Here is a 16,473-nt window from a genome sequence, read left to right as displayed (position 1 = left end):
TGTTTCAAATTTTTACCTTCCAATTTTTTTTCAAGAGTAGGCATATTTCATGTGGCTAATTCATGGCATTCTACAGGAACACAGAGTCATTCCTTCATTTTTAGCCTTCTCCCCTTTTTCTTTTTTGGCAATCTGCTGCATGTGAAAGAGGCCATTCCTTCCAGATTGCAGAGCTTTAGGTGTCCTAAACAATAATTAGGCCTACTTCCACTATCATTTTTAGTCTATATATTAAATCTCATAAGCCATACTAAAAGTGTTGGAAGAACTGCATCTAATACTGTTTCGATAGCAGCTGTGGCTGTGTCAGTCTGTGAAACCACTGCTAGGCAGTCTCAATCTACGTGGTCTGCTCACAGCCATGCAAAATGAGACTGAGAGCCTCCTTAGCTGCTGCCTTTTTTTTTTTATTTTTTTTTTTTTTAAGGCAAACTTGCAGCAATAATCACAGTGAATGAGACTTGCTCCAGTGAAGACTACTCCTCTTCTCACAAGCTATTGTTCTATTCGTACTCAAGCAGTAAAATTATTGAAATTGCATTATGTCAGTAACTCCCTTTCGATACTGCAACTAATGTTGGCATCATGTTCTTTTTCAAATATATACAAAGTCATTAGCCATATCAGCATCTATATGGATTTTTCATTTGAAAATATATCAGCATATTTGCCATTTTTTATTTATGCATACTGATTTACAATGTATAGCCTGGCACTTGCCTCATTTTACTTTTAGCTTCAAAGTAGAAATGTCTTATGTCTCCATGCTATCAGTACCTGTACCAGTGAATCAGACAATTTCTTTCATTTATAGCAGGCAAGTTCCATTCCCAGTGAAAACAGAAGTAAATTTTTGTGACTCTGGATCCTCTTTTTATTCATTAGCACTCCCCTGGAAAGTCAGATTACCATCTGTAAGCAACTGATCCTGAATAATTTCAATGACTAATTCCCCCAAAACTCTTTCACACAGATTCAAAAAGTCATGCTGCTTTAATTAAAAGAATAAAAATAATGATGGCTATTTGCTATATCAAACTGATCTTCCTCTGACCTCTCTCACAGAATGAGAAATCTTGACCTGTAACAGTGTTTGTGATGGATGTGGCCCTTAATTGTTAAATGACTGTGTCAGCATCTTTGTGTGTAGGATAACTTTCTAGAATAAGGAGGATTCTTGGAGCATGCTGAAGTATTCTGTAGTCTTTCACTCAGGTTTTTAAGAAGCTGCAATAGAAAAGCAGCTTTTGAACTTTACATTGAAAAGGTGAATGCTTTTTCATTCGGATAAGTAACTGCTAGACTCCAATACAGGTCAGACTCCAGTACAACACAAGTCTTGTGTACAGTCTGTCCACAATAAAGGAAGTTAAAAGTGGCTTAGCTGCATCCCCAAACAGGACATTTACAGACATTCAAGTGTAGAAGATCCTACAGAAAATGAAGCTGTTAGCAAAGACAGTAGTTGTAAAGAACAGAAAAATGCAGTCATGAGAGAGACACAGTCTCTTGACATCTCCTGAATTTTTTAAGACACCAATCTGACTTTTAGGGTCACAATCTCCAGAATTAAGGGCTTTGGGTTTTTTGAAGGCATTCAGGCACAAGGCCTTTTTTCAAAATAATACATAGCAATAAAAAAACATAACTAATGAATAGCTAGAAGCTACAATACAAGATAACTAATTAATTGATATACATGTACTTCAAAAATCTGCTGTTAGAAAATAAGTGACCTTTTAAACACCTTTAGCAACTGGCATACAAAGGAATGTATACCTGCACAGAGAAAGCTATGACTAATTTTGTAAGAAATATTATTAAACCCAAAGTATTACACTCAGTAACCAGCAATTACACAAAACAGCCTGAGGTATGGCAACTGAAAACTAGGTGACTTTTCAAAGTGCCCCTGGAAAAACCCAAGATTGCAGTATTTTCGGTCATTATTGATGTGCAAGAGATGTAGCCTTCAGTATTTACAATATCACAGCTTGGTAAATCAGAACTTACTTGATGTTGTTAAATTATCACATGCAAAATGAATGATGTGCAACATGTGGTAAGATAATAACAAGGATAGACTGGCCAAAATGAAACAAAGACTAACCTTACAAAATACCAAGTTCAAAAGATTGCTAGGTTTTTATTTATTTATTTAAATGTTGAAGTTTCCCATTTACCTGAAGAAGAGTGCTCTGTTTTTCTGTACCTGGTGCCTTTTCTATCCAGGATTCCAGTGGTTTCAGCGTATTGGTATTCTGAGTAACAACAGGAAACTTAGCTGCCAAGGTTGGTCTGCTGGATACATGCAACTGTTGTTCTTGTTGCACTATCTGGAGTTTCTTCAGTAACTCTTGAGGTGAAATCACCCCAGAATTGGCTGCTTGATTGCCAGAGAGAGAAAGTGGCTGTCTAGGAAGTTTGGACTGTTCTTTACCAAGTGTCTGAGACTCTAAAGTCTGGCCTGGTAGGGAACCATTGAAATACACCAAAGGTGGTTGGCTCATATTATTTACTGTTGCTGCTGGTGCTCCAACAGCAGCAGGAGTCCTGCTGAACACAGAAGCTGTCGAGTTCGCAGATCCTGTTGCACCGGGGTCCATTTTAGTCACTGACCCTGACTGACTCTGTAATTTCTGTAATAGGCTCTGAGTGCCAGCAGTATCCTGAACTACATGAGATGTTGCAATACCATGAGAAGTCACAGGTTGGAAGAGTCCTGTGAAAGTCTCACCCACAGGGTGGATATTGCCATTTTCACAGAGTGGGTTCTCAGGAAACTCAGCAAGCGGATGAAGGTCTGTCCCACGCACCATAAGCTTCTGAATGGCGGGGCAAAGCTGTTTCTCTGCAGAGGGCGAATGCCTGCTAGGTTCTTCATAGGACAGGGAACGTACCACACCCTGCCTAACAGGAAGATTCTCTTGGTGCTGTTTATTAAGTGGTTCCGAGACATCTGGCTTTTCTTGTTTTCCAAACAGTGCTGTCAAAGACAAGTGCTGTGGTTCAGAATCCACATTCTGTGAGGGGACAGAGGAAAAAAGTAAATGTAGTTCCCTCATGCATAAGTTACATTAAGTGGTGACAATATTTAGCCAGCAGTATTCAAGGAAAAGCTGAGAAACTACTATGCCTTTTCCTCCCAAGAGGATTTTTAATAGTTTTGTCACATAGGAAGGGCAAGAAGACAGTTGTCAAGCTGCTAATGTGGGAGAAAATCAGTGAATCTGAGAGAGAGCAGTGGCTTTACTTTAAATACCATGAAAGAGCATCTTCCCTTTCAGCTATCAGTACAATATTAGTAACAGACAGAAATCTCCCCATGTATGAAGTAGGGCCACTTCTTGTGCGTCTCCCTGTCGCAGCTGAATTCAGCTTTTAGGATTCTGCAGTGTGATTTAGCTTGAAGATATATCAAGAGACTTTTCTTTATTTAGATTAACTGAATTCACCTAAAAAAAAGACCACACAAACTGTGGTCCAGCAATTGACTAGACCAGCTTGCAATCAAAGCAGTATCTGAAATTTGAAAGACTAGTATTTCTTCGTTGCATCAGGATAGTATGCCTTTAATTTACATGCTTCCACATCATATGGTGGGGGTTGGGGAGCTTTTTATAAAACATTAGTTTTGCATTAAAATCATTCCTCAGAATGGTTCCACCTCAAATTCTTGCACTGACCTTCCGACTCAAATATTCCTACACGGTTACTCAATTATAGCAGCACTAGTCAGAAAACACACAAAACATTTTACCTTGCTTTGCTGAGATATTCGTTGATGCTGATTTTCACTAGGCTTCACCGGAATTGGTTTGATTAGGTTGGGGTTGTTATAAATTGCAGAGGAACTAGTTATTTGTTTTGGCTCTGAGCAGGTCTTACACTGCAACAGAAAAGCAGTACTTTTTAGTAAGTGTGACAATACCTTTTCCTTTAGTTCTCCACTATAGTAAAATACAGACATAGCCAGGTATTCAATAACCAAAAATACTAGTTCCAGCACTGATTATGAAATATGATGCTACTGAAAGAACTAAAACAATTGCAACCTAATTTTCTAAAACCACAAAGTGTATGTAAAAATAAACACTTGATTCCAAGATTTCCCCAGTATGAGGCTTCCCTCTAATTTAAATCTTGCTTCTCTTTCTTATCTTCTGTTTCCCACACTTAAAAAACCATAAAATAATTTTTAAAAAGCACCTTAGAAAACAAGCAACAGCCATGCTTTTCCTGCACCATTAGGCAGCTAGAAGTAGTTTAGAAACATGAAGGATTAATGTGCTCATAGAAAACATTTAAAATGCTTTTTGTTAAAAACCGGAATTATAACTCAAACTTTTTTACATAAATATTCCACATTCTGGAAACTTAGAGGATGCACATACCCGCACAGAAAAATGATTAAAGATTTAATCAATTTGTAGAATCAGTATGTTTTCTTATTAAATATGACAGGATTAATAATATTTTTAAAATGATGAGCAGACACAGATGACTAAAAGTGAGCAGGGTCATGGAACAACCGACATATGAAGAGAGAAAGGCATGATTTAATTAATAAAAAATGCACAGAAAATGCTGCATGAAAGAGAAATAATAAATGGAATAGGAAAAGGTGAGATGGTCTTATTTACCTTGTACAAAAGATAAGAATACAGTCAATGAAACTAAAAAAGCATTGGGTATACAAGGAACGCTGCTATTGTCAATAGGAAAGAAAACAATACATTGGAAGTCATTGTTGCTTGATACAATTGAAACCAAGAAACTGGAAAGATGTTTTTAAAGAATGATCTATTAAAATGTTAATCCTATCTAACAAGAATATTCATAGTTAATTACCTGAATTTGATGGGCTCTAAATTTTATGCCACAGGACTAATGGTTGGGTAAGGAATGACCAGTTTGGGTTTCTCATTCTTTCCTCCAAAGAGCCCACTCTTGTGCATTAGTTGGGACAGAACTCTGGACTGGACAGACTGCCATATGGACACACAGCAGAGCCACTGCTGTGCGATGATGAAAACGTCAGTGTCCTTTCCAGAACTTTGAGACAAACTCCTCAGGATGCAGATATGTTAGGTGAGAAAATAACCCTCACTTTCAAATATACAAAACCAATCATTTAATCCATCTCTGACACCTTCCGTAACAGTAAACAAAGACACACTTGCTCCAAGGCTCCTCAGTAAAACAGAAGTTGAGTTCTCGAGGGGACTCAAGGGGCTCTAGGAGGTACTCAATGCCTTCTTTGCAACATTTGCCTGCAGGAATCCCAGGGCCCTGAGGCTGGTGGGAAAGTCTGGAGTGATGAAGACTTACCCTCGGTATGGGAGGATCAGGTCAGGTACCATGTAAGCAAAATGGACATACACAAGTCCATGGGACCAGATGGCATGCACTCATAAGAGCTGACAGAGCTGCCTCTCTCATTGTGAAACCGCTCTTTATTTTTGAAAGGTAATGGCAACTGGGGGAGGTTCCCAAGGACTGGAAGAAAACAAGTGTCAGTACTACCTTCAAGAAGGGAAAGGAGGAGGATTTGGGGAACTTCAGGCCAGTTTGCCTGACCTTGATCCCTATGAAGGTGATGAAACAAATGGCTTCCTAATGGAAGCCATTTCTAAACATATTAAGGACACGAAAGTGATTGAGAGTAGCCAGCACGGATTTACAAAGGGGAGATCATGCTTGATCAACCCAATAGCCTTTTACAGTGAGATGACTGGCTCAGTGGATGATGGGAGAGCAGTGGATATTGTCTACCTTGACTTTTGCGAGGCTTTTCATACTGTCTCCCATAACATCCTCAAAGACAAACTGATGAAATGCAGACTAGGTTAGTGGACAGTGAGGTGGATAGAAAACTGTCTGATCTGCTGGACTCAAAATATTGTTGGCATGAAGTCCAGCTGGAGGCCAGGCACTAGTGATGTAAATCAGGGTTTGATGTTGGGGTCAATACTGTTTAACATCTCCATTAATGACCTGAATGATGGGGCAGAGCAGGCTTGCAGACAATATAAAACAGGAATGTGTAGCTAATAGACCAGATGGTTATGCTGCCATTCAGAGGGGCCTTGACAGACTGGAGAAATGGGCTGACAGGAACATGAAGTTCAACAAAGGGAAACTGAGGAAGAATAACCCCATGCAGTCCAGGCGGGTGCTGACTGACTGAAAAGCAGCTTTGCAGAAATGGACCTGGGTGGACAAGAAGTTGAATACAACTCAGCAACATGCCCTTGTGGCAAAAGAAGGTCAACAGCATCCTGGGTTGCATTAGGTAGAGCACTGCCAGCTGATCAAGGGGGGTGATCCTTCACCTCTACTGGGCACTGGTGAGACCACTGGTTAGACCCATCTACTGAGCACTGCAGTGCTACATCCAGTTCTGCGCTTCCCAGCACAAGAAAGATGCAAACACACATGAGTGAGTTCATTGAAAGTCTGTGTAAGCACCTGTAAAGCAAGGAGAGGCTTAGTCTCCAGAAGAGAAGGCTCAGGGTATAATATCAATGTGTATAAATACCTGATGGGAAAAAGTAAAGACGACTGAGCCAGACTCTTCTCAGTGGTGCCCAGTGAAGACAAGAGGCAAAAACCAGAATATACAAAATCTTGTTTAAACTTAAGAAAAAACTTTTTTACTTTAAGGATGTTTGAATACTGGAACAGGTAGCCCAGACAGGTTGTGGAGTCTCTGCCCATGGAGATATTTTAAACCTGACTTAACATGGCCCTAAGCAACCCACTTTAGCTGATACTGCTGTAAACAGGGAGGCTGGACTAGACTATGCCCAGACGTCCCTTCCAGTCTCAATGATTTCGTGAGTCTCTGCTGAAAAATCATCTTGTGGGTGTTCAGACAGTCACAGATTTCTGCAATGACTTTCTAAAGGCATGATCTTGCAAAGTAGAAGTGTAGTTCCACTCACATACTTAGCTTTTCTCTATTGTGTAACAATTTTTAGTTCAAATGTTGCTCTTAGAAATAACTTTAAGGCATGCACAGACAATCATGCTATAGGGTGGTTAGCTATTTAGTTTGAAGAACAAGCACCTGTCTCTTCTTTCCTGCTATACTCCTTCCGCATAAAGCGAGAAACTTCCTCAAGCACTAGATTGGAAAAAACATGAAGAACAAAATACTGATTTTGCCAGTAATGTAGAGTTTCACAGCAAAACTGAATTTCAGTCAAATATAAAACCACGTAGCAAGCACCTCATGGATAATTTGAGTAGGCCACATTCAGCACGTAAATATGTTTAATTCAGCTACACTTTTTGCCTTCTCTGGGGAAAAAAAGCCCCACAACCAAATCAAAGAAATAATTTTACTAGAATGTGGTATCTCATTCAACCAGAGCCTTGCTACCCATCTTGCAGTGCAGTGCAAGTTTGATGACTAAAGATATCCCCAAATTCAAATAAATTCATGGTAAGCAAAACACTTTTCTTCTAAAGCTAGTCCATGCTTACCTCCCTTCTCTATGATTCAAAGCTCGATTAATGGAAGCACTTGACAAAAATCTACACTTAATTGAAGTTTCAGTTTTGCTAAGCAATTCATATTTAAAATAGTTATGAACAGATTGCTATGAAAAATTGTAACAGGAAGAAGCCATGAAAAAACAGTATAGAAGACAAGCCTACAACACTAACATAACTATTAAAGCTTTTATACTAGGGAAAAGTTTCCTTTCCATTTATTAGCTCTGAGTTAAATTTATCAATGCACTGCTCAAACGAATTGTTTTCTTAGGTTCTTTCAAGCTTACACTTTGTTATCCTTGAATTTGAGTAACTTAATTTTTTTGTCATTGTTGTTTTCTACAAGGTTTATTTTCTCATCATTTCCAGGCAGTTCATATGGACTCTTAACAATGTCCTAGTATAAAGCCTTCTGCAACCTCATCAGCTTTTTAAAAATATTTTAAATACACTAGGACAAATGACTGAATATTCTTAAATCACTTTCCCACCCAGTTTCTGACTGGTGACTTATGTTGTCTCTCATTCACTTAATGATAGTTAGGCATCTTACCTAATTAATTATCACATGAAAGTTCTTTTCATAGTCCAAGTGCTTCCTATAGCCCATATTTGATCTATATTAAAACAAGTGAAGATAATTTTCTTTTTTAGATTGGATAGATCCTACATGATATTACATAGACCAAAACCACACTTCAGTAAGATTAAATAGCTTTTTTCTCACAAACTGTTCTGCTTCTAATGGTGCTGCCTTTTCTTCAATATACCTCCTTCTTATTGCTATTTTTCAGCATAGCTTTTGGGGCAAAAAACATATAAGCATGTATTTAAACTTTTTTTCTTTAACATGATGGATAACATACTCTTGTATATTTCACAATGAGTTCTGCAGAATTTAAATACCACCCTTATTTCCCCAGGGTATTTTAATAGGCTGAATTCTTCAGAAACCATAAGTACCTTAGATTCCACTGTTATACTCTGCATGATCACAGAACTAAGCATATAAAAATGAGGTGAGAAGCAGTACAGTTTAACAGAGTTATCACTATATGAACATTTTCCAGACCAAATTCCTCAGCAAAATGAACAGCAGTATACACAAAGGTCTACAGAGAATGACACTGCTCTGACTTGGTTTCATTCCCATGATTTGGTAACATGGCTAGCAGGCTGGTATCAGATACAGAGAAGTATGCTGAAGAGAAAAAAAGCTTGTGATGATTTCAAAGGAATCGGTAACTATTGGAGCTCAGAATATAAGGTCATGTGGCAGCACGGCCTTGCTGATGAGTAAGTTAGGAGCAACAGCATGACATTTTAAGCAACTGTCAGGTGGACAGGTAAAGAAGATATCAGATGACATCATCATCAAACATCAAAAAGCAGGATGAAAGAAATGTCACCATGCTCTTTAGTGACAGAACCAGAAGAGTACTCTCAGCTACAACACTTGACGATTACTACATCTTGCTTCACAGGTCTGTCCTTTAGTCATGTGTCTTGTTCAAAGCTATGCTCCTACAAAAGACACATAAGAAATCAAAAGGTTCTAAGATCAAGTCAAAGAAAAGCTAAGCAACATTGGAAAAAAAATGGACATATGTGGTGAATGTCTGTCAAAAAGAACAAGACCATCACTGAGGACATTTTAGGCAAGTTTGGTATAGTCACAGATATTTGAGGCAAACAACTGCTCTATGTTGTGAGATTTCATATTCTACCTGTACAATATGAAGCTCAAGATGAACAGGACATTGTCAGAGGAAGCAGACAATGGACAAGCATTGTACCTCAGTTTTGCAGTTCTCCTGAAGCATATACCATGTCACATCCCAATCTCATGCTCTGTAGCAAAAACCTGACTTTGAGACATGTGAGCTGCACAGACCTGTCAAGTACAAGGAGGAGATGCTAGAAGGTCTGATACAAGGAAAGAAGGTCAGCCAAGACCTGATGAAACTTAGAAGAGCTTTGTAGATAGATTTCCATGCTGAAAGCGATGAAGAAGACTTTGAAGTTGTCAGAGCTTGAGTGCAGAGCTAAAAAGTCCTGGAAACTGGGGATTTCTACCTACCTGATGTAAACCAGCCACAAGACGACATTAATGAACAGTCACATGAAAGCGTACAAGGTGCTCAGCAGAAGAGAGGAACTAAGGGGGACAAGAACTGTCTCAAGCAGTAGCAGCAAGGATTTCCAGGCAGAGCCCTGTTTAAGTGAGACATACAGAACCAATTCAGACTGTTCAAGAATAGTAGCATAGACTCTGCATCATCCAGGCCGAGTATGGCACAGTGCCCTCAGGAAAGCTAGGCCTTCCGGATCCTACTATCAAGTCTTTCACACAGTTAACAAATCAAAAGCTAAGGCACCTGAAAACTTAGAAACGATATTCCTGTTTGGACAGTGCAGTACCATCAGAACATTTTGCTGAGAGACAGTGAAGAAGCAGTCAATGAACAGAAATAGAAGTCCAGAGGCCAGGCTTCCTTGCTACCAGAAATGATGTTCTTATCAAATGGATGTGTGTCCTTAGCAATGAAGAAGGAAGCTTCAGGTATTTTGGGCACATCAACCAGACAAAAGATGTTCACCTAATCTGACCTTTAATAGATCAAAGATGGTGTAGTAAATGGGTAGATGCTGTAGAAGAACTATGCAGCACAGAGCTAAAACCAGGGCTTGTCCTGTAGAACAAGAGAAATACATTTTGTCTTCTGTACCCTAGCAGCTCTTCAACTGTTCATCTCCCTAGCTATCATTATGAGGCCAGCTAATAACACTTCTTCTTACCAGAGAACAAGAGAAGGCAAGTGCATAAGAAGTATATTTTTCAAAAAATACTTTAGTGGTTTAGCAGCTTAAAGCTCCATTAATGAAAAAAAGGAGGGGAGAGGCTATGTGTTTTATTTTACATGTAACCTCTAAATCTGTAACTTGATTTGGGAATAAGATACACCCTTGAAAGTTCATTACATTCTTAAAAAGAAAGTCTCATCATAGGACTTGAAAATTGTGCAAAATTTCTTAAACACTTTGAAAATTGATATTCTTATTCTACAGCTCCCAACACTTTAAAACACCCTCTTCTCTGAAACCACACAGAATTCAAAAAGGAGAATAACATATTTCATAACCGATTTCAGCACATCAGCATTGTAACTCACAAGATATACACTGACAAGGAAGTAGATGTCATAAAGCAGCCAAAAAGCACAACTGCTCTGAAACATATTGACATTAAATAAAAAAAAAAAGGTTGTCATTGCCTTTATTTATCACACCCTTCTTAATTTTATATTACTAACAAAACAAGAAAAAAAACACATATCCAGTTCTTAAGCGGTCAGATACTCCTAGCACTCATGTCCCAGATGAAGAAGAAATTTTCATGTTATTTCCTTAGCCATCCCTCAAATGCAGAGAGATTAAAGATGAAATAAGAAGCAAATTTGCAGATGATCTTATCTGCAGGGAAAAAAATTCAAAAAATGTATTATTTAAACAACAGAATTTCCTCTCCTTTGTCTTGATTTTCTGTGTGGTAATGTAGAAATGGAAAGTAAATATTTTTAATTTATTTCCTCCTTCTCACAGAATCTGAAGACAGCTTAGTATTTTTCCAGTTTTCCATTTACATTATTTTTGAGGTTATTTAATGAAAACTGCTTAAGCATTTCATAGTATCTCAAATCATACTATTTTATGCCAAGACTAGATACTAATTCAGCATTAAACCACAGAAAAGATACCAGGTTTTGGAGGTGTTTGTCCACTATAATACATTAAATCCCTATTACAGAAAATATGAAGGTCCTAAGCTTCAAAAGAAGCTATGCCACAACAAAAAGGGCTACATTTCACCATAATTCCAACAGTTTGCTATTATCTTTGAGGATCTTATTAGTAGCCACATTTCAGAAAAATAACTTTTTCTCTCTTTAAATTGCTTATGTTTAAGATATATATATATATTTCTAGACTCAGAACACTTATGAGCTTTATTATTGCATGACAACACATACAAAATACAGGAAACAGCAGTAGGAACCTGCAGGCCCTCTAACAATTTGCAGTGTTTATATGAATAGTTAAAATGATTAGATTTTTATTCCCCAAAGTAAAACGTTTTTGATTGCTTAATAATAGAGAACATTATTAGTCCATTAGTTACTTCTTTATTTAGAAGCCTCAGAAGACCAAAGCAGCACATGGGCTGAAATCATACTACATTTCAACCTTTTCATTTCCTTCCATTAGTATTTGAAAGTAGCTAACAACCACAATTAGAAGCAGTAACTTCACTGTTAAAGGTCTTCTCTGAAGGAAGTTATTTGTACAAACCACAGAAACTATTGGTGGGTTTGAATACTCCACCCAGAAAGAGGACACAACTTCCAGGTGCTACTCAATAAGCACAGGAGCTCTAAGGGTCAAAATGAAAGCCAATTTATACTTGTTCTTACCCCCCAGTTTTCAACAAATAATCAATCATATACACGTTCTCCTTTCAGAAGTTTTTAGTGACGGCATTGATTTCTTTTGCATCTTCCGCAAATTCTAACAAAACTTTTCTACCAACCAGCTCTACACAAAGTGAGAGAGCACACCATCCAAAATCAGTTTCACTTTGAGGAAAACTACTTAAAAAAATCCCAAACCTTGTATGTTTTAAAATGTAAAGTGTGAGCAAGTTGGCATCATAGTATCGCCAAAAAGAAATGTCCTCTTTTTATAGGCAGCAAGTCTCACCTTGGTATACTCATCTTTGGCTTTAGTAAGCATCCGTAAGATATCCACTTCTTTGTTATTAGAAGAATTCATAATCATTGGGGACACTCCTGTTCCCGTGCCCTGCTGTGCTTTGAATTGTTCCTGCTGAGTTAGGCTGAAAGTTGGAGGTGAAAGGAAAATATACAAGAAAAAACACAGATAAAACATAAAAGCTTTAACCAAAACTACTTTACAATAATTAATCAAAACAGAAATATTTTCAATTTCCCCTCCCCATCTGCATTAAAATGTGTAAAAAAACCCTCTATTAGAAGATCTATATTAAAACATGATTTGACCAGGCGTGAGATTAATTTTCTCCAATCTTGAATGCACTAGGCCATTGGCTAAAATTTCCGTAACTTAGTCACAATTTCTATACCCAGAAGGAGCAGGGAATTTATAGTGTTATTCAGTTCTGCTGGTGGTGAAGGATGGCAAACACACACAAATCAGTCATTAACTACTAGCAAATGACCAATTTCCTGCCCCAGCTGTTTTATTATTGTAGAATGCTGAGAATTAAAACAGGCAGCCAATTGGCTGAGCAACGACATCTTTTATCTATATGAAACACTGCTATTATAAACCACTACACGTGGTTTACAATTCCATGAATCCTCTGAAAACTAGTTTTTATTGTAGTAAATTACCAGTTTGAGAGTACCTAATCACCACCAACGGAAACTTGAGCTAGTTAACTAAAATTAGTTGTCAAAAACCAGGGTTTCCTAGGGTGCATTGCTTATTTCTGTAAATTCATCCCCATCAATTATTTCTTGGGTCACAACTGCCTTATTTTAGAGCTGTAGGTTATACAGAAAAAACACAAACCCCCACTGTTGTCGCAGTCTGTGTTTCACAAAGTTTTGTCACTGCAAAATGAAAAGCAGCAGGTATTACTTCAAAAAGAGATATAGAGGAAACATGACTACCTTTCCATCCAGTATTTTATAACAAATCCTATCTGGAACATAGTGGCAGAAGAGTTAAAGGACTTTGCAATGGATCGAGATGTGCAAGGATGAGCCTTGCTTGGACTTGGACTGCAGGGCACATAAATGGGCTTTTGGGCACTTGGTAACTTTGGCAATCAAAACTGATGTCACTTCCTCAGCATGCTTCTGGCTACAGAAGCTGTTAAGATTGGGACAGATGACCTGAAAAGGAGAGATTCACAGGTCTGACAGTGCCTTTGCATTGCGTTCTGTTAGTACCTAATGGTGTCAGCTTGACTGTATCCCCCTCCCATGGCTTTTCTTGGGATGACAAAGACCTGGCTCTACGTCATCCCTCCTGTGCCTTAAAAGAATTGTGACACAATGAAAAGTCCAACTCTATATACTAGAGACAACCGGTATATCCCATCTCTGCCTGCTCCTGTTGGGCCCCTTTACTATATCCTCCATATTATAGCTCTAAAAAACTTAGATTGCATATGTTGATAAAATCTGTAAGACTTCAGCTCCTTCCACCTCTAAACAAACATGAAAACCTGCAGAATATAGTCATAAGAAAGGGATCATTGCAAACAAGCCTATCATTAGGCCAACCAGAGGGTAGAGCAGAAGAGTGAGCCCTGTCCATCCTGGACACGTGAAGAAAACAGTGACAGTGAAAAAACTATCCGTGGTATTAAAATACAGTTGAGAATACAGTTCCTTTTGAAATTTTAATCTCTGACTTGACTGCAAAATTAAAGATTGTATAACATGTATAAAATAATATTATTATGTACATAAAAGTAATGAATTAAAAGCTAATTAAAGTCTTGCTTTATATTCCAAAAACAAGGCAAATTTTGTATATTTTGCTAGGACATGAGGAAGCAGGAATTCAGCCAAGATGTAGAAACAGGATAAAAATGACAGAAATAGTATTATTACAGTATGCCTTCATGATAGCCCACACTTACACTGATACAAGAAAAAAGGTAACAGCAAAATTAAAAAAGAAAATCTCCCCAAACTCAGAAATATATTAAAACCCAAAAGAATACAATTCTTCAAAACAGATCTCTGAGTCATCAGGAAATAAATCAGATGAACTGTTACACACTGATGTAGCTGGAAAGCTGCACAGCAAATTATGAAAAAGTATTGCAATACAGTGACTTATTTCTGATTATACAAAATGCAGGCTTGACAACTTTACTTGCAACAAAAATCTATAAATATAGGTTTAAAGCAGAAAGGTATGACCATCCTAGTAATATAATGTGCATGTATGTACAGAAATACATACATAAAAAAAGCACAAAAAGTCTTGTTTACCCATCACTTACTTTTTCATGAGCTCTGCAATTCTTTGGCATTCTTCCTTATCATAAAACCAAATCCCATATATGGACACTGTAAATGCACATCAAACACAAACTATGAGCATCTTCTCAAACAGCAGTTCTACCTGGTAGATATTTAAAAGTGACCTGTAAAGGAATTTTAAATTTATTTCTGTCTTATGTTTTCCCCATCTATAAACATAACACCTCAGATCCTCTGAAATCAAAAAAGATCAAAGGCATATGTCTAAGGATGTAAATTACAAGCTCTTGAACCTTCAATAAAGGCAGAGGTATTTGATCCTTTTCTTCAGAACACTAAACCAGAGGTTTTTTTTCTTTAAAACCTTTTCCTCTGTCATTTTTTTCAGTTGTCCTATCATATCCATTAGAGTCTGGTGGCTAGTATACTGCAAGTGGTGTTGCACGCATATGTAGGGAAGAAAGAGCTGCTTAGTTTTCAACAACATTCAGGTGTATCTTGATATATCATCAAATTTGTTAGATTTGTAAGAACGCACCTCTGTCTCCCTGTAGATTTCCTACAATGTTGCCCATCATTTTCACTACCAAAGAAGTAATTATCTGTAGCCAGCCCCAGGATTAGAAAACCTATATCTAAGTCCAGACGTCCACCAAAATAAGTGCCTGCAGCTTTGCCCAGCAATGACAGATTTAAATTTACTAGTACTTCAAGATTCTCAAACATACACACTGCTAATGAAACCATCATGATGGTAATAGCCATAATGGAACTGTAGTTAGTGCAGGTTCCACAATCATCACAAACAGGGAGCTTTCTTCCACTCACAAGCACATTATACAGCTCTGGTAAAATAGCTTGGGAATAAATCTACAACATAGTCTTAAAACAATCTGTCCACATTTGTCAGGATAACTGTCCTGGTTTTAACCTTAGGCACAAATCTGCTGTGAGAAGAGGAAGGGAGAAGCACTTAAAGGCTTAACACAGATCTTCCCCTCTATCACTGCAACCCGGTGTAACATCCATGCTCCCCTTACATGACATGGTAGCAAACAGGTAGCCACTGTGTTTCTTCCCCCTTCCTCCTCCTACCATACTGCAGGCAAGAGTCTTCCCTTAATCTTACTAAGAAATGGCAATTCCTAACATATCTTCAAACACAGTAGGGGCTAGATTTCATTTGAAAGGGGCATAAATGGATTCAGTATCTGTTTAAAAACAATTGCAACACTGACCCTGATGATGTAATATTTCCTTATATTATCAGAATCCAAAAGCAATCACTTCTTCAATTCCACAGAACCAAAACTGTGGCAATATGTAGTATAAGTTGGCTTTGTTAATGTTTGGAAAGAAAACAAATGTACAGCTGTTTGTTAGACATTCCCTCTCAAATTTTCAGCCATGTGTTGTCTTCTATACAGCTAAAAATGGTTCAGCTGTTTAATACAGCATACTGGTGAAAAGCCTAAAAAAACCCACAAACAAACAGCCATCTTGTAGACATACACTAAATACCTTTTAAAACATGTACAGTCCTTTTTATGATTAACTTTTGTCAAGTGTGACAATGATTTCTATTATTCACCTTAAAAAAGGTAAGTAACATAATATGCGCCAGTGGTTCTACAAATGTGCCAAGTAAGACCTGACCTGAACTGTACAAATAATCTCCATTTTGCGACATAGATATTAATGTTAAAATATGCATTTAAAATAGACAATAATATTCTAACACATTCCAAGAAGCATCCAATAATAAACTGCAAACTTTTAGAAAAGTACGTGAACAGTACACAAGGTTCCAAACCGCCAACCTATTATGCAAAACCACACATCCTTCTGAAAAAACATTTGAAAACTTGTCCATATTACAAGTAACCCTATATTCTTCAATGCAACAACATAGAAAGCAGACCGAAAC

General features: G+C 37.7%; 1 protein-coding gene across 3 annotated transcripts in view; it reads right to left on the bottom strand.

Moving 5' to 3' along the window:
• Window positions 1-16,473, bottom strand: part of DCP1B (decapping mRNA 1B) — a 47,183-nt gene that overhangs the window by 8,033 nt on the left and 22,677 nt on the right. For all 3 annotated transcript variants that reach the window (XM_049822249.1, XM_049822250.1, XM_049822251.1), the window contains exons 4-7: window positions 14,567-14,633; window positions 12,262-12,397; window positions 3,761-3,889; window positions 2,184-3,023 (exon numbers count right to left, since the gene is read on the bottom strand). In XM_049822249.1, coding sequence (XP_049678206.1) covers window positions 2,184-3,023; window positions 3,761-3,889; window positions 12,262-12,397; window positions 14,567-14,633 — 1,172 coding nt within the window. The remainder of the gene's footprint in view (window positions 1-2,183; window positions 3,024-3,760; window positions 3,890-12,261; window positions 12,398-14,566; window positions 14,634-16,473) is intronic.

Source organism: Accipiter gentilis, chromosome 18 (assembly GCF_929443795.1).
Source record: "Accipiter gentilis chromosome 18, bAccGen1.1, whole genome shotgun sequence".
In the NCBI taxonomy this organism is placed as follows: Eukaryota; Metazoa; Chordata; class Aves; order Accipitriformes; family Accipitridae; genus Astur; species Astur gentilis.
The sequence above is the reverse complement of the archived record's forward strand: the minus strand, read 5'-3'. Positions and strand labels throughout refer to the sequence as shown.